Raw genomic sequence first — 23,753 nt, 5'->3', positions numbered from 1 at the left:
ACTCCTTTGTATTAAACACCAGAATTTGACATTTTTGGGGTCAAATTTTTAAAAAGGATAAAACTTATGAAAGAAGAAGTAAAATTATGTGGGGTAAATATGTGTGTGTGTGTGTTTGCATACACATATATATGTATGTACCTATATATGTGTATATATATGTGTTGGAGATGGAAATTCATTTTAAATATCTAAGCTTATTGGCTGCACTTCCAAATCAGAGCAGAATAAAATAGAAAGGGAGAAATAAATTATACATAACTTACTAATCTGGGAACAGCTGACCATTATTATTATTATTACTATTATTATTATTTTATCATCATCATTATTACAACACTAGCAAAAAGAGGCAGTTCAAATGAAAATACAGTCATCAAAAATGAACAGAAAAACAAACAAAACAAAATCTCTGACATGCAGGATATGATCAGCTCCTCCAAGCAAAACCCCAGAGCAAGACTTTTGAGAGAGAGAAAAATAAAAATGATTTTATTTCTTATTTATGTGTAAAAATCAAATTTTGTGATTGGGTTAGGGGGGTGATATAGGAAAATGATGACTGGAGTTAAAACCATAGCACATCCAAGCTACTGGTTGGAGTATTTATTGTCTGATGCTTCAGCACAGATAATGGCAATTGATTTTAAATGATTTTGCATTCATTTGTACAAACCCTACAACTGCCTTGGCATTTGGCTGACAAAATTTAAATGGGCAGTCTCGTCACCATCAGTTGTTGCTCTATACACATACTCTGCTGGAACCCAAACACAGACTCCAGGGGACTCATCTTACGGCAAGAGAAGAGTCATGGCAAGGGTCACTGGGTTCAGCCAGGCTCCATTTTGTTGGGCTGCAATGACTTTTAATCAAATCCTGCTTTTTATGGCATAAGATGCACATGGCCTACAATTCTGAAATGCAAATGGCCTCCACCTCATTTAATGGAGAGATAAAAAATACCTTATGAAATTATCAGTTCTATTTTTTGATCAGGAGAGGATGGAATGTTGAAGAAATAAGCTAATTCTATATTTCTGGAAAGTGGCCAAATATATTCAAGGAAAACAACAATTGATTTGCTTAAAGTTATCAACAGGAAAAACAAACAAATCATTAAGTAGCAAACGTTAGTGAAAACAACTGACCAGGGAGAAGGGATGTCTGGCAGCAGTTTTGCTAGTAGTTTCCACATTATACATGCACATATCAATATTACACAGGGCCACTTGATTCATCCAATAATAATCATATTAGAAATTTAAAAATATAATTTCTGAGCCCTAAATTGGTTAAGTTGTCATCTGAAGTGCAAAGTCAAGGTCAAGGTTGCTTCCAGACCAGTCACTTCGGAGGATGTGGGATTTCATCCCCAGATGTGGGTTTAACTCACAATGGTCCAACGTTATTTCTATTAGTACCATAATCACACACATACATACATACAGAAATCCAAGATCAGAAAATATTTTTCTCTAAATTTCTTATGTCTCTCTCTCTCTTTTCACCTGAGAACAGCACCTACAGTTTCCATTTAAAAAAAAAAAAAGTCAAATCTCACCAGCTGCTGGTATTTCAGGTTTTTCAAGGGATTGTCTAAGATATAACACTGTCCTAACTTAAGAAGGAACAGGAAAAAGGAAAGGGAAGAAATAAACTGGGTCAACACTTCAGTACAAATTTGGCACTTGCTCAAAGATGTAGTGTGGTGTGCAACAGATAAAGAAAGTCCTCTAAAGAAAATAATTGCTTATTTTGTGATGGATAACAAGGAAGTTAAAAACAGGCTCTTTTTCCCTCTTCCCCCCACCCCATGCACAGACTTCCATCTTTAAAGTATAGAGATGGAGAAGATGGAGAGAAGTAAAGAGAAATTCATCTTTCTTTTTTCTGTCAGGTGCATTACAAAAAAAAAAAAAAAAAGAAAAGGAAGAAAAAACAGAAAAGGAAGGAATGACAAAGGAAAAAAACCTCAGAAACCCCCCAAAACAAAAAAACTTATTTTTTAAAAATTGTAGCACAAAACAACAAAACACATTCACAAGCCACTTGTTGGCACTGTGTACCTGAGTGAGAATTTCTAGAACATTGTAGAACAAACAGCCATAAAGTTTATTTAAAAAAAAAAGTTGACGGGTAAGACTTCAGTGCTTGGATGTAGCAGCTGAATTACTGGCATTATTTTACCCATAGCTTATTTCAATCTCTTGTTGTTGATATTGTTGTTTGCTTGTTGTATTTTTTTTTCTTTCCAAGCCTTTTGAGGCTGAGGTCTATTAGTCAGCTGATGTCCCAACTATTTAAGACTAACAGTTAAAGTAACAGTCAGTGTATGAGAAAGTCAATGTGCTTGGCCACTGGTAAGGATGAACCAGCTAGGGCTTCTTTAAGTCCTAAGGTCACAACACCTTTTGACCCTTATCAGTTGGCTTGTCCTGCGATATGGTTTTCACTGTCACTCCCATAATCTACATCTGGATCATCCTCTTCCTCATCGTACTCATCATAAATTTCTCCATTGATGTCCTCAGCCTGTATCTCTTCTTTGATATGGGGCTCCTCTCCTTTCACACCATAAGTGCTCTGGATGACAGGCATCCCAGGCTCTGGGCTGCTGGACACGCTTGAGTGCTCTGAGGGCAGGTGAGGGGAGGGCATTCCGGCCATGGTGATGGCTCCAGGGTACACAACACCAGCAGTGGCAATGGGGATCTGTGCTTGTTGCCTGGCAGAGAGGAATTCCAAAAAGAGATCATGGTGAGTGAATAGTTAGACGCAGGCCTTACAAGGTAATTAATTTGTTCAGTATGTCCAACACGAAGGCAATGATTTTTGCCCTATTGCCCAACATTTAAAAAATTGTATACTACTTTGATTCCAGTGCTTTACTTCTGTATAGTACTTTAGAGATTTCAAGACATAGATACTACCTATTTGATTCTTAAAATAATTATTTCGTTACTTATGCTACTTTATGGGGAAAAACTGAGGCACAGAAAGATTAAACAAAAAAACCCACGTTCTTGACTCCAAGTTTAGTTTTCCTTAATGATAACATGCAGAAACTTTTTTTAAAAAAAGAATTAAGCCTAAAGACTACTCAATATTAATGGAAAAATCCTAAAGTATTAGGGTTCCCATATGTTCACTATTTCCCAAAGAAGTATCAGGTTTCGTTCTCAGCCGTGAGCAGTGCTATGCACTGGGATTAAATCATAAACTCCTGAACAGACAGGGCAACTCCTTCAAGGGACTGGAGGGGATGGGGCAGATTTGAAAAGGTTTTTTCTAAGGTATCCTCTGAACATTTTCTTAACAGTATTTATTCTAAGAAGATCTCGGGATCTTACTAACTTCCGTTCCAAATACGAGCAACTTTATTTCTGCGTTTTTTGAGAAAATTCTGCAGAAGCGATGTGGTTGCAGGCAATGTATTTTGACAAGGTTGACAGCTTTGCTGTAGGAAGCAGGGTAAACATCCGGAGAGCTGCATTCTTAATTCAGAAGGGAACTTTCATAGTCACACCTTGTTCCCTAAATAGAATCCCTACTTTTTGTGATCTACAAAGGTCACACATGTGTCTTGATCACCCAGATACCCCTATATATTCAGAAACAAGTGTTTCTTTTGACATCATTTGTATGTTGTAATATCTCAACTAAATAGCTACATGTTTTGGCATCCATCTCTGTGAAGCCTTAGAAGTAATGAATGCCAATGAGGAAAAGAACCAGTATACATCTAAATTTTTATTAGCAAAATTATTTACTTTCAGATACTGGATTTTCAAACCAGTCACTGACAAAGCTCACGTTGGAACCATTGTTCTAGAAGCTTGGAGCAAATTCACTTAGATGTATTCTTTTTCCAGGATCACGTGGGGGAGAGTTGATTCTCTGAAAATACACTGTGTTCAGGTTCTCTTTTTTCAAAATGCTGCTTTGCCAACTAAACAAATATGTTCCACATCCCGTTCGGTGTAACAGGATCTTCCCTAGAAAAAATCACTGAACGGTCCATACCCGACGTTGAAGTACTGCCGCATCTCCTGCCGCCTGTTTCGCATGATTGCCTTGTATTCACCAATGCGCAGCTTCTTGCCATCCACAAGGCAGGTGCGCTTTGGCCTGGGCTTGTATTTGTAGTCAGGATACTTCTCCAGGTGCTGCTTGCTGAGACGGGCTTGCTCCTCATAATATGGCTGTTTCTCTAGGTTTGTCATAGCTTTCCAGCGAGATCCTATAAGAAAAAGAAGGTTAGGATTCCAATTTGCACAGCTGCTAAGGATCCTAAAAAGATACACCTGAGAAGAAAATCTTAAAGTAAAAATGTCGGCCAAAACCCAGAAATACATAGAAATGTTTTTGCTTAGTGAGCTTTGACTCAAGAGATGAGCCTCCACAGAGGAGGTGTTGGTGGCTGTGGCTGTGTCCTCAAAGAAACTGTGTACCAAAGCTATGAATGCTGGGCAATAGATTTTTATATATATATATATATATATATATATATATATATATATATATATACACACACACACATACACACATTAATTTATATACATATACACATACACACAAATTTATGTAGATATTTGTATATATATATTTATATATAAATTTATGTGTGTATGTATATATATATATAAATTTTTTTCTAGCTAGAATTAACAATTTAGCCAAACTTGTATTTTATGTGTTTAAGAACTCACATGTAATTTAACTCACATTCATATTTTTCTACATTAGATCATGATATAATTCAAGTGTGAACTGAAAAATTATGTAAAAACTCATTAAATATTTTCAATTTGAGGCTAATTATCTACTTATTGAGTATTTTTATTAAGGGTACATCACTACTACAAAGATTTCTAACATTTATTACATATAATTCTCATTCTCCCCAAAATGTTTAAGTATGCTTAAATGAATGATTACAGATTAAAAATTTATTTCATTAAAATTTTAATTATAAAATAGTCTATTAATAAACATGCACTGGGTAACTACTGTGTGCTAGATACTGTGCTAAAAACATTACATAAATTGTCTTATTTTTACCTTTCACCCAAATCCTGTAAGATAGACAAAATTTATATCTATTTCCATAGGTTGAGAAAACTGTAGTCAAATAGATGAAGTAACTTACCCAGGGTCACACAACTATTAAATTGTAGATCTGTGACTCAAAATCAGGTGTAATGGAATTGAAGATGTGCTACAATGTATGTCTTTACGTACCTATACCACCTACTATATATGATTGAGCAGAAGTCAGAATTATATTAATAAGTATGTAAGATTTTTAATAAAACACTTTCAATAACATATAAAGATGTCACTATCTGTGCGTTAATAATGTTAACGTAAATTGATTTTCCCCTTCTTTTCTCTTTTAATTTTGGTTTGGATTCAACCTGGGTAGCAAAAACAACTGTTTGAAGCTTAATTAACAATAGTTTATGCTGATTCACACTGATGTGATTTAAAGCTTCGATTCTATCAGTAAGGCTATGTGTAGTAGTAAAAGAAGTAGTAGTAAAAATGTTTATTTTTTATTAAGCATGTAAAAAAATTCTATTTGCAGATCGAGCGTGTTTATTTGCAAGAATTCAGCTCAATCCTACCCAAATCCAAAAAGACCCAAATAACTGGAATGAGGAGATCCCTACCAAGTATGTACTGGCACTACTACTTTCACCTGCCTTCCAGAGTCCTCTGAGCAAGATCTTAAAAGCTTTCAAATGGGTTCATTACTCAGCCATAACTCCATATCTCAAATGCAAATAGCTCACTGATCAACAGTTCTTGCAGAGAATTCCTCAATATGGGATGTTATATTTATTAAAAGAATGTAGTGAAAGGGACAATCTCTCTTCCCTTAGAATTGTTTCCTACTGGAACAGATGTATTGCCTGGGTGGGTATATCCACATAGGTGTTGCAAAGATTTATAAACAGATTTTTTCAATCTAGACAGCCAATATGATTTTATTATATTTACAACAGAAATCCAGGTTACAGTTCAAATAATAGAATTTGTTTTTCTATTCCTTTATCAAACTTGCGTTTAAAGAGCAGTGTCCAACATTGTTAGTTGGTCAGACCATATCATCTGTAGGTAGAATCTCAAATTCCTTATTGCCCAACATTATTCTCTAGAGGTACTTAAAAACCAGTATGTTATTCTTATAAACACAGGCCAAGCAATAATATTACTGAACTGGATCAATTCTTTTGGTGGAGTTTTTTACAAGTATGAAGCGTATAATAGAATTTCACACCTCATACTAGGGAGCGAAAAGATGAGATTACCAGAAATAATTTACTGAGTAATTATAGGAATACACTGAAAAATGGATCAAGGATAGTTGACTTAAAATTCAGGGTAGGGGGAAGGGGAAAGTAGTGGGAGGATTAGAAATTACAAATAGAATCACTTGCTATAATCCTCAAAAAAAGTCACTAGCTATCTTTATCACCACTTAGAACAAAGAAAGTATCATTCTCATTTAGAATAGAAATTTCCAGTGATATTCCCTAAGACTAAATGTTCTATAAACTCAAAAGAAAATATGTTTCTCTAAGGAAAGGAAATGTGTATGCTTCATAGTAACCTGCCTTGGAATGTGAGAACTCTTTTTAGATTTCTCACTATGTGTATGATGCTATATTAATTAATGAGCGTACAGTGGTGAACCATTATGGTTCTTATCTTCTTGGAGCTTATATTGCAGTGGAGAAGAAATACATTAAATGGCTGATTATAAAATTTATTATTTTAATTATAATTGTGGAAAGTATAGGAAGCTATGAGAACATGTGATAAGGATATGGGATCAATCTTCTGTAGGTGAGGAAGGCTTCTCTGTAGAAATAACTCCTAGGTATCAGAGAGAAAAGAACATCCTAAGGAGGAAGAATGGCCTTGCAGTGGGAAGGGGGGATGTGAGGATCTTAAAGAAAGTTTGGTGAAAATGCAGAGAAAAAATATAATATGTAGATATATAAAATTGAATCCATCCATCCCTCCATCTCTCCATCCATCCATCCATCCTGGCTTTCTATCTATCTATCGCTCTATAACAAATGATGAATATCATTTTCAGAGAAGTTGGCTTCTAAACCTGGCATGATCCAGAATTACAAAATATTTAGACACGTAATAATATAATTTCTCTGGAAGTATTGCTGAATCTTAAGCTACATTTTAAAATATGGTTATGTCATAGTTACCAGTCCTTTTAAAATTAAGGATTAAGATAGGCTAAGCACTGACTGGGGCGAAACAGCTAACCATACCATTTTATGATGGCAGAACAGTGTTTTGGTTTGGTGGCAAATGCAGTTTTCATGTTTTAATAATTACTTTTGAATAAGTTTAACCAAATGACAAGTTAGGCTTTGGTTTTAATGGCTTTGCAGTACAACAACCACTGTATGTAGCTGCGACATAACTTCTGAAACCCACTAAATGAGAATGGCAAGAAAGCATTTTAGATATTTCCAAATGAGATGAAAGCATCTACTTGATTTTGGAGTGGCTGGTTGCTTACCCTGGACCATGTACAGGGAGTGAGTTCCCTGTTGTTAAGCAAAAGGCTTGCCTTTTACAATTAAAAACAGAGAAAGACATTTGGGTATCCCTTTTGATGACAAAAAAGGTTTGATCAAAAATACTTGATGTTCAAAATAAGGGAAAAAACAGTCTTGAAAGTACACTTTCCCTTTCTAAATCCAGCAATACAATAAAAATGAGAAGTTTGAGCTGAGCAACGTTGTCATCTCCGTGGGGTCTGTAATGAATTTGCACATTTTACTCCAACTACTGTATATCTAATCAGAAAAAGATGTCCCCCGTCCCCTGATCTAGTGCCAAACAGTAAAAGGTGATTCCTTATGTTAACAATTTCAGCAGAATGGCTTATTAAAACCAGATTTTAGGGTATTATAAAATGCTTAGAAGCCCTTTAAAATGTCAACTAGGATCCCCAGAGACTACGTAAAATGTCAGCCCAGCTCAAGCGCCTGTTTTAAGCAGAATGAATTAGTGGCATGCTGTTGGAGGCTGTTATCCAAAACAATCAGTAAAGAGGAAAACATCAAGCTTTCTTTGTGCTTTTATTTGAAATGGGCCATTCAGAATAAACTTGTGGATATTTGAAGATCACTTATTCAAAGCTATGATTAAATACTGAGGTCCCAAACACCTCATTTTTTTTCCTGCTATATCTTTAATTAATACAATATTATTAAAAAGTCTGAAATTAGGCAGCACTTTCTTTCATGCAGCCTATTATAATATAATCATGTGGTTATTGTAATATTCTCTCCTTTAAAACCGCAAAAGATTCTTTCAGCTAGTCCTCTCTTTCCCATAAAGGCTCTGATAAATTTTCCTAAAATATTTCACATCATCAAAACTGTCATTTCTCTTATACTTAAGATAAAGTTTTAACCAGTGGTTATCACCTTTTTAGTATTCAAACATATGAGTTGAGTGATATAAAAACAATTTAAACAATCTAATTTTTTAATTTTTCATTTTGAAATTTTAATTTGAAAATGACTTCTATATTAAAATGTGAATTGTGGTTACATAAAGCATTTTATTCTTTTCTAGAGTTTTTCCAAATAAAGTAGGTATGGTGTTTTTTAAAGAATGAAAAACTCCACATGGAAGGTAGCATATAATCATAAAAAAGAAAAAGATGGCAAGAGATGCAAAAAAAATCCATTTCCTTTTGATCAGTCCCATTTTTTGATTACGTATGGATATATAGTTTTATACATAAATATTCATATTTTCACCTAAAGCTTCATATTCTTATATCTTTTGAGATAACATTCATTTAAAAATTCCAAAATCATTTTAGATGAAAATTGAAACACAAGTTTAGGTGGTTAACACTTTTCATTTGTTTGTTTTGGTCTCTTTACAAATGCATGTTGTAGACTGGTTTGCATCTATTACCATTGTTGAAAATATGGGATCATAAAAACACATGTATATGTTTAGTAACTACTTTTAGATGATCAGTTCCCTAATGTAAAGAATCAAAAGGGACACTACACCTAGTACATGTAATTCCAAATATATATGGATTTTAATAATGTTTTAATAACTTAGACAAATTTTGTTACATATTTGTTAAAGTTGAAATTTGTTGCTAGAGTTAGGTGTTCCTATTTTATTTTTATTACTGAGCTCTTAGAAGGCAAGGAATAAATAACGGAAATTTGCTTAGGTTGTCTAGTACCCAGCCACTACACTACCTGAAGATGAAGATGAAAATGATGCCAACAATGGTGATAATGATATGAAGAGGACGGCACAAAGAAATGGAATCTCCTCTTTTTTTTCCTGAGACTAAAATTGGTCGATAATGGGTCTCTTTATAGTCAGTAGCCCTTTCCATAGATCTATTTTTCTGTGTGCTTCAGTGTCTATGTATGTAGGATAAATACGTACTTTGTCATCTGCTAAGCTGGAAAGCTGCAATGGCAGTGTAGAAATGCTCACTCTCCATCTTCTTGTGTCCTGACAATCTGATTTTCAGTTATAGTACTAGAACAAACATCATCTTTACTTCCACCCCCATCCCACCACATGAATTCTATAGTTGAAAATGAAAAGAGTAAATACAATCTATACCAATATCAAGTGTCTCATGTGAAAGAAACTTTTTTTCCTAGTCTTAGTACAATTATATCTAGATTTTTAAAGAAGAGAAAATATTACAACAATTAGTATAAAGACACACAACTAAATTAGTTGTAGTAACTGGGCACATTTCTCAATGAACATGAAATATTTCATCATCAGAAGAAAAGGTTTAATGATGGTGATTATTTTTAGATAAGCAGATAACATGAGCTGCCTAGACTCAAAATCCAGTTATCTTTCAACAAGTGCAGAAAACAGAAGTGTACACTTATTCCATACATCACTTAACCTTTAATACTTTTCTTACCCAATATCTTGCTGATGTTGGAGTTGTGCATGTCAGGAAAGGCTTGAAGGATTTTCCTTCGTTCATCTTTAGCCCATACCATGAAGGCGTTCATTGGACGCTTTATATGGGGTTCATTGCTACCACGCCCCCTGGATTCTCTATAAATTCTTGATTCTGAGACTCCGGCACTTCCTAAAATTAAGGAACAATACTTCACATTAGTGTTAAAAGTTCTGGCAATTCTATTCCTTGCATTACTGTTTTTCTAGTCTATTAAAATATCTGAAAATAAAAAGTACATCTGATAATGGTACTTCCAGTTCTTGAGACAGATGCTTGTTTATGAAGATTTTGTGATAAGCCTTGTGGTGACAAATGTTATATTTGTATTTTTAATCCATTTCTAATATATTTCCCTTTCTTACAATAGTCTGTGGACTATTTCACTATTTATTTTCAAGAGCTCACAAGAAACCTGAATATCTGATCTTTGATGTAAATTAGAAAGAGGATAGTTAGATTAGATCAATAGACATGCAAGTACTGTAGAAATATTACATTGGTGAAGAAGCTCACAAAATTGTGAAACACTAATATGTCTGACAGAATAAATGAGTACAGGTAAGAATGTGTCTCTGATACCTAAGCAGTATCAGAACATAGAGTACTCATGGCCTTTTCTTCTCTTTTGAGTTACATAAACAGAAATGCTGCTAGATAAAATTTTGCAGTTAAAATACAATATAGACATTCTCCTGTAACATGTTTGAAATTATGTGCTAATAAATGCAGGAAATATGCAGATGCAGTAATGATAGTCTGCTTCCCAAAAGATATTTGAAAATGGTAGGGAAAACAACAAATGAATAGTTACATTACTATGGTTTCTTAAAAAAGTAAACAGCCACATATTTAAGGTGAAAAAAAAAACCAATATATTAATTCCCCTGAATTTTGCCCTTTATTATCTAAGTTATCCTAAGAGATCCACTGAAAGTTACGTTACAATTAGCAGGACTCATGATGATAAAACACAACCAAGAGTCACAGTGGAACTCTAGGGAGCTGCAGTCATCCCTCTGGGTTTTATGTGACTTCGTAGAATAGCTTCAACAGGAGGAAACAACTTCCAGAGGTACTTGAGTTCGGGAGAAAAAACGCAGCAGCAGAAGAAGAGATAATATTCGACTTATCATTAAAAAACATGGAAGAGAGGTATTTTGGTAGTATATAAAATTTTAAAATAATTTGGTATTTTAGAAGCATATATTATCGATAAAAGCAGATTTTGTTTTCTTCCTTACTCCTCATTCTTTTTTTTCTTAATTTGAGGACTCAACCAAAATTACCGAGAAATCAACCAAAATTACCGAGACTTGAAGACCTCTACAGCAGCAATCAAACAAACAAAAAAACACAGCCTATGTGTTGGTAGAATTTCTCACAATTTCTCATTCATTATATGCTCTTTGGTCTGATGATTAGAAAATATTTTGCATACAAGCATGACTGAATTTAACAAATAACAGCAACAAAATTTTGATGTTTTAATGTTGATTACCATGGATATATTTTATCATGCTAATACAACTTAAAATTTATGAAATGTGTTATTACCAGTAATTGTCTTTTTATTGACAAAAATGAATGCTAATATATGGCAACATCTTTCTAAAATGGGTTTGTAACTAGCAAATGATCATTTGCACATCTGCCTTTTCTTGTTCTTACACCTTACATCAACATAAGCAATAAAATGAACATTATGTGACTTCATCAAAGCTAAACAAGCACTTTGTATGTAGTTAGGCCATGTTTATCTTATCCAAGAGAAGCAGAAAATAGAAAGAAATATTTGGATACAACAGGCTAGAAAAAACATAGGCTTTTCTTGAATATCCAGTTGAATAAAATTCAGTTTTTCTAGAATTATCTGGTTAAAAGCTCAAGTTTGGCTAGTCCATTGGGTAGTGCAGAATTGGACTTAAAAGCAAAATTGACCCAAGGCACAGAGTAGAACTTGTGTCCTAAAGTATACTTCTCACTGGTTTGCCCTGGTGCAGTCTTTTCCATATGCAGGCAACTTCCTCTGCAATAGCAACAAATCTGAGGACAGTGCTCTTAAAACGCATGTATGTCACCTGACACTGGAGAGAGGTTTCCAGGTGGGGCTCAGTGTAAGAGGAATAGCACTTTCTTCTTCTCCCCTCTTTGTTGTACTATTCAAATCAGAGTAGCAATTTAATCAGTTGTCACTGTGGATGTTTAGAATATTCAGATACGATACAGACAACAGAAGCCTCAAGGCATGTGCGGAAAGCAAGAGGCTGCACAGCTGGAGGGATAGTTGAGTTAAAGAGGGTAGGCAGGACACATGACTGTATGGTAGAGAGTCTAAGAGGGAAGGATTATGTAATGCAAGAAACCATCCTAAAAATGTCTTCTGAGTCACATATTCTTGTCAAGGTTGGACAAAAGAAAACTGGAAAATGAGCTTATAAACACAAATTTCTGTGAAGTTTGTTTTGGGTACAAGAAATAGGGAAGCAAGAGACAGTGTGGATGGTGATGGAGAGTATTTGCTTTCGAGTCATGCCGTTTTGAATCCAAGACTGCCTCCAGCACTTATAGGCCTATAACCTTGGAGAAAATGATTCAAAATTCCTATGGGCTGATCTCTTTATCTGTAATTGAATTTATAGTTGTGTTGGGGATTAATGAGATGATTGATGAAAAGCACTCAACAGAGTGCTTAGCACATGGAACTGCTCTTATTATAATGATCAGGTGAGGTGGCTGTCTTGTACATTTTTTAGTAGTTTTAACTGGTACTAAATAGACGCTTCTGCATACTATTGGAATATATAAAAACAATTTTCACAAACCATCAGAATCTCCACTCATGTTGAAATCCATCATGGCATGGCTAAATTTTCCTTCTTCATTCTGTTTAACTGCCAGTTGCTGAGTCAGACTCTCCAGTGTTGTTTTTTCCTGAAGAAAAAAAAAAAGAAAAAATTTATAATGAGAGCTCAATCTGGAAATTATAATTATTCAAAGACTTTTTTTTCCTTGGGCCATAGATAATACTTTAGCTTCTGGAAGGGATAAGATGTTGATTTAGTCACCTTGGCATATTCAGCACATTATGTAGTTGAAACAAATTATCAGCAGGAGTTTTGAAGAAACTCTGATTCTTAGAACCTCCTTTATAGTCTTAGCATTTGGGTTTGGTGTGCCTACAGGATATATGCTGGGATCCTTGGAGACAACCTTCCCAAATCACAAAAGATACATAGAAATTTCATGGAAGCAACCTGTTTTACAATATTTGGAATGCCTGCTTTATTTTTAGACAGACAGTAGAAGTATAGGAGTGGAATGGTGCCCAGAGAAAGTCTTCCAATAGTCAGGTGACCAACTGATAGAAACATAATTCACAGTAGTGCCCTCTGGTTGCCATCTCCTTAAATGCCATCTGCATTCCTCATGCAAGGGTAATGAAGACGTTTAAATATTCATTGCTAATTGCTTGTCAAGTCTCTGTACATTCAATGTGAGTGCCTGCTACTTGGACCACAATTTGATTTGGATTGCTAAGCCAAAATATTGAGTTGGCAAATTATTTGAGATACAAATATACCAAAATTAGATCTGCAAAGGCATCAAGTCATTTAAAAGCATACAGTGCATGACTGGAATTCATGGAGAATATGGCATTACAAACTAAATTATTTTCAAGGAAAATACAATGCTTAAGTTAAACCACAAGAGATATTAAACTACTTCTGAATTAAGTAATTGAGTGATTTTAAGAACAGAAAAAGGATACAATGAAAGGTCTACAACTTTCTCTAGCATTTTCCATCATCCTTTCTCTGAGGATGATGTGGTTCCAGAACACTTTTAAGAAAAGCACCTATTGAGTTGCACAAAACTTGCTCATGTTGCTTTATATTTATTCACCTCATTTTCTGAGGAACACAGTCATAAATTGAACAAGTGAATCATATACACTGCAGAATGCTATTGCTACAAAAAATGTTCACAGGAAATAATCAACTATTTAAGATAATAATTTTAAAGGTAAAGGGCCCAACTAATGTTCCCACCAAGAGCCAATAGAGTATTAAAATTTGTAATATAGTACACGGTTTATTGCTACAAATTCTGACAGTATTACAGTTGTATAAAAAAATAGATTAAAAAATTCTTTTAATTTAGTGGCCTTAGAACTCCTGTTCTCTACTCATCAAATTCTGTACCTGATTTAATTGCAAAAAAATATCTTTTAATTGTCAATCACTATGAATGAAATACAGTAGAGAAACTGGAAATAAAATAGTTCTATCAACTTTAGTTCTATATGATTATCTAGTCCTAATGTTGAAATGAATCATATATTTAAAAATGTAGAACCTGACACAATTTGATTTTGTGTGTGAAATTGGTATTTTCAGCTGCTTTATATGTTCTAGATTTCTTTTGTTGAGTAAGGAGCACCAGGGACACCGACTTAACTGTCTCTCTTTATAGTAAATGTAGGTGTTGAAGTAGAAGACAATTACATTTAAAAAACACACTCCATCAACATGATACTATAGTCATTGGGTCAATGAAGACTTGGCTGTACTATCTTTGCTAAATGTACTGGCATGAATTACCTCTCAGGTTTTGATTTAACGAGGAATAGGACAATAATGCTACCTATTTTTTAGAGAGTTTTCCATTTTGAATTAAAGTCTTTCAAGAAGGGAAAATGAAATGAAGGTGGTCAGAGTAAGAAAAGAATGAAATATTAAGTGACTTCTAAGGTTCTGAGTTTAGATGTATGGATCTTGTACGATCTTCGCAAGAGGCTAAAATTAGAAAATGATTAGTAGGGAAGTCACAACCAGTTTTTACAATAAGTTACCCCTAACTATCTAACTCTGAAACACATAGTATAATAAAATAATTCAGTTAGTTACCGAAAAGTGACATCTACAATACTTCTCAAGAGGATGTTAGTGGGAGATAATGGCAGTCATATAGGATGACAGTCACATAATAGGATGCACTTTTTTTTTTTTTGTGAACCTTTGCATAGTCATTTAAGCTAATTCTCAGATATATGAAGAGGGCAAGTGAGAGGCAACTGGAGGAATTGGAGACTGTCTGGGGTGTTTTTAATTAAAATACACCTTACAATAGCATATAAATTAAAATGGTAACGTTGCCACATTTTAGAAACTCTCACGATAAATTCAGAAGACCATAAGAAATTAAGGTAAGGGGGATATAATAAAACCCAAGTGGCTATATGCTAAATATATGGCATATAAAAATATAGTGGTTATATGGTAAATAATTATAATATAGTTCCATATAAAAATTGATCCTGTAGTAGAAGTTTATATTTAGTTTTTATGTATAAAGGTAGATATAAATTTACATGTAGATAGGAGTCTAGATGATATACTGAACTACCAGAAGAATGACTCTGATTTAAGGATAGTTCTCAAAGTTTAAATTCAGTCTATTGCGGTGGTCCCCAACCTTTTTGGCACCAGGGACCAGTGCTCCTATGAGAACCTAATGCCTGATGATCTTAGGTGGGGCTGAGGCAGTGATGTTAGTGCTGGGGAGCAGCTGCAAATACAGATGAAGTTTTGCTCACTTGCCTGCCGCTCACTTCTTGCTGTGCAGCACAGTTCCTAAGAGGCCATGGACTGGTACTGGTCCATGGCCCCGGGGTTGGGGACCCCTTAATTTAGGCATGTAGGAGGAAAACAAATCAGCCAAATGTTATAAAGCACACATGCTGGTACATTGGGAAGATTCCTCTCATCTTACTTTTCCCAATCCCACACATCCTGGACTGTCCTCTTCCCAAGTCTACCTATGCATTATCATGTCTAAAATTCAATCATTTGAGATTCTGTTCCTCAGGTTAAATATTTCCCTTTACAAAAGCCTCTTTTCAAATGTGCACATATTACTGAAAAAGGTAATATTTTGGTATCAAAGTTCTTATAATTAAATTAACCCTTTCTAAATAGAGACAGCTGAAACAAAATGAGGGCAATATATATCAGGTAGGAAGTGGGTAAATAAGAAGATGTTGAAAATGGGAAACACTAAGAATTGAATTTGGGGAAACAAAAAAATGTTGATGGGCACAGGTAACAATTTTTATCCAACTTATATTCTTAGTTCTAACTGGTTCCAATAAAAAACAAACGAACAAAAAATAAAAAAAAACAAAAGCAAACAAACAAACAAAAACATTAATCAATGCTTTGTACAGAAAACAAAGCACTCTGTGGCCCTATTTTAGGATCAGTGTTCTGGAACACAAGTCTTGTACAGCACTTATACTTTACTGCCCTCTTAATACTACCCAAATACTAATCTGAAACTGATAAGATTTATTGGTCATCTCTAACTTTTTTCTATTAGATATAAAACAAAATTCAAAGAAAAATAAACACACTTAAAGAAATACTTGCCAAAATTCTGAGTAATCTCAGAGAAGATGGCACAAATTAATTACTACTAAGTAGTCAAAATAAAATAGTCTTGAGGATTTATAAATAAGGACCAAACATGATGATGACCTGTATGCTTTCTCTTTTGAATAAAAACTAGCAATTGGATAACTAGATTTCCTTTGGAAATATGATTCTTAGCTGGGTAATCAAATCTTTTACAATTGTGTAGGTTTTCTAAGATCAAGGAGAAACATTAGGTAAAGCCTGTTTTTACTTGAAAAATATTCTGATCCTGTGCCGACTTGTACAAAGATACAAAGGAATTGTATCTTATCTAAAGAAGAAAAGAAAGTTGTTGACTATACAGTTTTCTTAGGGTTAAAGGAATCACTCTAAAAGTCAACATTCAAAGAATTATATTGATGTGTTAATATTCACGTAGGGAAATTGGCAGCTGATTTGGGTTCTGTGACTTATCCAATGACTTGCATAATAGAAAACAGCACATCTATTGTTTGCATGTGACATCAAGAAGGAGAACCAGGAAATATCTAAAGAGATGTGGTCAATGAATTGATTTGAAGTGGTCAGTAAAGATCTGTGCTTTTGAGCCAACAACACAGTGAATGGCAAAAGGCCACAAGGATTAATGGGAAAACGACATTTTAAAAATACAGAATATAACCCATATAGAAAATAATGAGTGTGAGGATCAGGAATATCATGTCTTCACCAAACTCTGTCATATATATCAGCTGTATTACTTTAGACAAATCAATTAACCTCTTTGAGTCCCAGAATCATAATTTGTAAAATGGGATTTAAATATATAATAGATTTTCATTAGTTTAAAAAAATTAAGAAAGACATACTTTTAATATTAGGTAAAAAAGTCAATGAGGGAAATCAAACAGACAAAGATTTTTTCTAACATGTAAGAATTACAAGAATAGTTAGTTCAGCATGATTATTATGTACTCTGCCATGGTTATGATCTTCTATTCTCTGTGGCCAAATAGTGGACTCTGCATTAAAAAAAGAATGTTGGTAACAACTCTAAAATTTGTCGAGATTTTTTCTTTCTTCTTGTATATCATCTATGACAATGTAGTTAATCTTTTTTATTTTCCACTTTATGCTCAGGCACAATGGTTTGCAGCTCCATAATATGTCTACTACATATTTAAATTGAAAATTTGTTTTATTTCATTATTTCAGCTTATACAGAAAACAACTAAAAGTTCTCTGTGTTTGTAAAGGATCAAATGCACATCCTTTGTTAATATTTAATAGAGCGGTTATACAAAACACACATACAAACTGTACTTTAGAAGAGGTAGTATTTCCCTAGTTACCTAAGCCTGAATTAAACAGTTCATGAGTAGATAGTTCCTCTATTATTCCTTGAAATTTGAATTTGTATAAGTGATGAGCTCTGCTCCCCGCCAGACATATACACACAAAAGGAGAGATGGGCTGTGGATCAGCTATCATAATGGACATCCCTGAAATAAAGCTCACAAAGCTATAAAACTCATAAAAAGCACATGCATGAAATGACAGAATAGAGTGTGACTGTCAAATGTTGACTCAGTAACAGTTAAACCCCTTCTGGCTGCACTTTTTTATGGTCTCCTTCTATACTAATGACAAGGGAAGAACAAAGAAAGAGTGACAAAAAAAGGTTTTTAAAACTCCATTTATGTGAACCTCACAGACCACCAAAGAAGATGAAAAATTATTTATAATGTTATAATGATTTATCAATTGGAGACTTTTTTAGCAGCTTAAGTAAAATACAAGGAAACAATGCATGTGTCTACCTCCTCAACCTCTTGATTTCACTCTTATTGAGATTACCATTTTCTAAAAAATAACCATCCACCCACATAATCTAACAGCACAAATGAGAGAAAAGGCTTTCTTATAAATCATATATAAATTATATACAAATACATTCACACATTTACACACACATATACTTCCCTCCAACATCAACAAAAATGCAAGTTGAAGAAATCTTTTGCTGATTTAACTCTAATCAAATGTTAATTTATCCATTAGGATATTCCCAGACACTTGTGTACTCTGAAATCTGGTATCACTTAGGGATATTTTCCCATTCATTTTTTCCATCAGAAAATTATAAGGATATATGAATTAATTGGTTGAAAGAGTCCATAAATGTCTTCTGGTCTAGACATCTACAAAAACTGCCTTAACTAATCCTGATATTTTCCCCTGTTAAATTCAGAGATTCTCTGAATAGAAAAATCAGAACCCATAATGTTATTCCACCATCTAGTTTCCTTTTATTAAATTTGGTAGCCAGCTTCACAAAATGTTTCTTGAAATGTAATTCTATCTAAATTTTTTAGGATCTTAGATACAGCATCCATTTACGATCAAACCACTTAACAAAATTGGTATAGAAGGAAAGTACCTTAACATAATAAAGGCCATCTATAACAAACCCTCAGCCAACATTATACTTAATGGTGAAAAACTAAAAACCTTCCCTCTAAGATCAGGAACAAGGCAAGGCTGTCCACTATCACCACTGCTATTCATTATAACATCAGAGGTCCTAGCAAGTGCAATCAGGCAAGAGAAAGATATAAAAGGCATCCAAACAGGAAACGAAGTCAAACTGTCACTATTTACAGATAACATGATTCTCTATAGAAAACCCTAAATACTCCACAAGAACACTACTAGAAACAATATGCAAATACAGTAAAGTCTCTGGATACAAAATCAACGTTCAAAAATCCATAGCGTTCCTATACTCTAATTATGAAGCATCAGAAAAAGAACTGGAAAAAACAATTCCTTTTGAAATTGCAACAAAAAGAATAAAATACGTAGGAATAAATTTAACGAAACATGTGAAGGGCCTATATAATGAAAACTGCAAGACCCTATTAAAAGAAACCGAGGAAGATACAAAGAAATGGAAAGATATTCCATGTTCTTGGATTGGAAGAATGAATATAGTTAAAATGACCATATTACCTAAAGCATTATACAGATTTAATGGAATCCCCATCAAAATCCTATCAGCATTTTTTAAAGAAATAGAAAAAAAAAATCATCAGAATTGTATGGAAGCACAAAAGATCCCAAATTGCCAAAGCCATCCTGAGTAAAAAGAACAAGGCTGGAGGCATCACACTGCTCAACTTCAAATTATACTATAAAGCAATAATAATCAAAACGGCATGGTATTGGCAGCAAAACAGACACACGAACCAGTGGAACAGAATCGAGAGTTCAGAAGTAAACCCATATTTATACGGGCAAATAATTTTTGATAAAAAAGCCAAAAACATACAGTGGAAAAAGGAAAGCCTCTTCAATAAATGGTACTGGGAAAATTGGAAGGCCAACTGCAAAAGAATGAAACTAGACTGTTGTCTATCGCCACACACCAAAATTAACTCAAAATGGATTAAAGACCTGAATATAAGACCTGAAACAATAAAATGCATAGAAGAAAACATAAGAACGAAACTCAAGGACTTTGGACTTAAAGAAGTTTTTTATGAAATTGACCTCAAAGGCAAGAGAAGTCAAAGCAAAAATAAATGAGTGGGACTACATCAAACTAAAAAGCTTCTGCTCAGCAAAAGAAATTGTCAACAAGGTAAAGAGGCAACCATCTCAATGGGAAAATATATTTGCAAGCAACGCCTCCGATAAGGGTCTAATATTCAAAATATACAAAGAACTCATATGACTCAATAACAACAAAAAAACCCAAATAATCCAATCAAAAAATGGGCAGACGACCTGAACAGACACTTCTTCTTAGAGGACATACAAATGCCCAACAAATATATAAAAAGATGCTCAACATCTCTAGCTATTAGGGAAATGCAAATTAAAACCACAATGAGATACCATCTCACACCTGTTAGAATAACTATAATTAACAGGACAAATAACAACAAATGCTGGAAAGGATACGGAGAAATAGGACCCCTCATACACTGCTGGTGGGATTGCAAATTGGTACAGCCACTATGGAAAACAGTATGGAGTTTCCTCAAAAAGCTAAGAATTGATCTACCATATGATCCAGCAATCCACTACTGGGTATTTACCCCCAAAACTTGAAAGCCCATAGGTAAAAAGATATTTGCACAATGATGTTCATAGCAGCATTATTCACAGTGGCCAGGACATGGAAGCAACCGAAGTGTCTTACGATAGATGATTGGCTAAAGAAGCTGTGGCACATATATACTATGGAATATTACTCAGCCATAAGAAGAGATGAAATACTGCCATTTGTGACAACATGGATGGACCTCGAGATAATCATGCTAAGCGAAATAAGCCAGATTAGAAAAGTAAAAAATCACATGATATCACTTATATGTGGGATATAAATCTAAAAGCAACAAAGGAACAGGACAAAAAGAGACTCAGGGACAATGGACTAGTGGTTACCAGAGGTAAGGAGGTGAGGGAGGAGGGGAGAGGTAGATGGATAAAGGGAGTTAAATATAGGGGGGGAAGGGAAGGGTGAAGTGGGTAAAGGGATCAAATATATGGTAGCTGAAGGACACTGGACTTTAGGTGGTAATCACACAATAGAATATATAGATGTCAAGTTATAATGTACACCTGAAAATTATGTAATTGTATTAACCAATGTTACCCCAATAAAGAAAAAAAATTTTTTTAAGATCTTAGTTTCATCTGGCAATCTGAGACAACTGAAATGTATTGGCAGATTAAATTTTCTTAAGAAGTATTATGAAGTCAAAGATAGATGGAATGATTTTGAAGGAACACAGTTTCTATGAATTCAAGTCTTAATCCAGATGAATAACTTTCCAAGATAATAAAATGAATCATAAAGAAAACTGAATCTCTATTCATGATTTTTAAAGAATTGATTTTAAATATTGGAAAGTTGATGACAAATAACTAATCCTAATTTTCATGAAGAGAGCAAGATGAGGAACAATGATAAAGATAAAGCTGATTGTTATAGGGTTTAGTTAAGAACACTTAGTAAAAGATGTGACAACAAGAAGTTCATCTGGATTTGTTAAGAAAAACAATGTTATAATGGCCTCAGTTTCTTTTTCTATAGGAATTGAAGTGAAGAACAGAGAAGTTCAACGGTCATAATATTTTGGACTTAACTAAGCTTTGGATTATGTTTCTATCAATATCCTTGTCTTCTTAAGGAAGAAATTGCACAAGACCCTCAAAAAGAGAGTTGAATGAAGTGGAAAGAGAAAATCAACAATAGCTATCTTTAAATATCTTAAGAACCTTCATGTTTAAAAAGAATAAAGACATATTATTTGTGAAAAAGAGATAGAATTTGGCCATATGTAGTTAAGAGATAGACCACTGACCAATGGTTATAAGTTATTAGGTGAAAGATAACAAACCACTGAAGGAAGAGTTTTCTGAGTTGGAGCTATCTATCTATTGAATAGTCTGCCTTAGAATGTAAAAAATTTCACCTCTCTGGAGGTTTTCAAGTATAGGCTATACCTGTATGGCATATTAGAGATACTGAAGAAGCAATTCAACATCAGATGACAGGTTCAAGTTCCTTTTCATTTTCTTTCATACCTGTAGTTCTATGTTCTACTCGACTAGACTCTCTAAAACAAAAGTAAAAGATTTTGACAAATGTATAAAACTACATGTTTTCTCTATCTACAAATGATAATTTCCTCAAATGTTAAGTTTCAAAACTTAAAGGCACTTCGTTTATAATTGAGAATTCTGTAATCATTCTCAAATTCATGGAAGATATTTTAAATTATGAAAAAAAACACAAAAAATATGTTTATTGAAATACATTTTGTGAAGAGACTGATAATAATCAGATTTACAGATTCGGATACCATATGAAGGGCACAGTTATATAATGCCGAATCACATGTCCTAAATCAACATTATAATTTAGTATTTAAAACAGAAAACCACTGTCATGGAGAAGTCACTCAAGGAACCTGTAGAAAACAAATCATTCACTAATAGGGTACACATGAAAACCATCATGGTAAAATATTGGCCCTTGTTTATTTGCTGTGATGGCGCTGATGGTGTGTATGTGTGGAAGAGGGAAGGCAGGGGAGAAAAAATGAGACCTGAGTTTTCAAATGTGTGTATCTGTGGTCAACATTCAACCAAGCTCTAAAAACAGACTCTGTTATTATTTAAAACCAGGGCAGATAGAGATACTGTGCACACTTAATCAAATCAGAAGGGTTAATGTGAGAAGAACAGGAGGCCAACAAAGGAAAATAATAGAATTCACAATCTACACAGGATGTCCAGTAGGTGGGGGGTGAGGGTTGGCGGGTGGGGGCGGGAGCAGCTTCACAGAGGTAAACAGAAAACTAAAATGTTGTCTGATAATAATAGTTTTATAAACATTGGGTAACTCAGTTACTGAGCTGCAGAAACATGTAGGATTTTTCTCTTTAATTTTTCCTTGTCATGGAATAAAAGCCATAAAACTGTCAACAGTCTTATGAATGTAGCCTCAGTAGCCAATGGTTACCTCAGTTACACAAACATAATTGGATTATTCTAAAGAGTCATGCTTTGGTTCAGAAATGCTGGGTCTGACAAACAGAGGCAGGCACATCAGAGTTATAGTTTACTCTTCCATTACCCATGATAGCTTTAGGGTAAGGAAGAAAAAGAAATGTAGATTAGAATAGATACTTAAATTTCATTTTAATGAACAGCTAAAACTTCACATTTTTTCAGAGCTGCTACAAGAAATGAAATTAATACGATTGAACATATTCTTTTTGTTTTCCTAGCCCATTCTCTAGTGAAGGGGCTGGTACATGCTGAAGAAAAGAAGACCTAGAAAGAGAGCAGAAACAGAAAAAAAAAAACCCAAAGTATTTGAAAAAAAGATATACAAATTGTGGAGATGGTGATTGCTTAAATGAGATTTGTCAGCCTGAGAAATAACACGCCCAATAACACACATGACCAACACTGAAGTATAAGCTAATCAAACAGGCACTGGGGTTACTTTCTTAAACTTTTTCAGCATGGCCTATTAGAAAAGTGACTGAAATCCTAGCCAGAGAACCTTGATTTAAAAACTGATCTACTACTTGAATTCCTGTACTCTTCTCAAATCTGTTTTCTTTTTTCTTAATTTTTAAAACAAAGATAAGAATAATGTTTTGCTTATATTACAGTACATATGAGATTGAAATCTGATGTGAAAGAACTCTGAAAAAGGTTAAGACAAATATCAATAGCCATTATTACTCCTAAGATTCATAAGCAAGTCTTTCTCATTTGTAAAAGAAGAAAAG

At 34.0% G+C, this 23,753-nt stretch overlaps 1 protein-coding gene across 15 annotated transcripts in view; it reads right to left on the bottom strand.

Annotated features, from left to right (window-relative positions):
* Positions 1-1,990: 1,990 nt before the first annotated feature.
* The window catches only part of SOX5 (SRY-box transcription factor 5), a 907,668-nt gene continuing 885,905 nt past the window's right edge, over positions 1,991-23,753 (bottom strand). For 13 of the 15 annotated variants that reach the window (XM_039882492.1, XM_039882491.1, XM_039882494.1 and 10 more), the window contains 4 exons: positions 12,844-12,952; positions 9,977-10,150; positions 4,027-4,243; positions 2,242-2,728 (listed from right to left, as the gene is read on the bottom strand). In XM_039882492.1, coding sequence (XP_039738426.1) covers positions 2,425-2,728; positions 4,027-4,243; positions 9,977-10,150; positions 12,844-12,952 — 804 coding nt within the window. In that variant the 3' untranslated portion in view covers positions 2,242-2,424. Of the gene's footprint in view, positions 2,729-4,026; positions 4,244-9,976; positions 10,151-12,843; positions 12,953-23,753 lie in introns of all 15 variants that reach the window. The other 2 variants (XM_039882498.1, XM_039882488.1) reach the window with 1 other exon arrangement.

The sequence above is a fragment of the Pteropus medius genome, unplaced genomic scaffold (genome assembly GCF_902729225.1).
Source record: "Pteropus medius unplaced genomic scaffold, Ma_sr-lr_union100, whole genome shotgun sequence".
Lineage (NCBI taxonomy): Eukaryota > Metazoa > Chordata > Mammalia > Chiroptera > Pteropodidae > Pteropus > Pteropus medius.
This window is presented reverse-complemented; position numbering and strand designations above follow the sequence as displayed.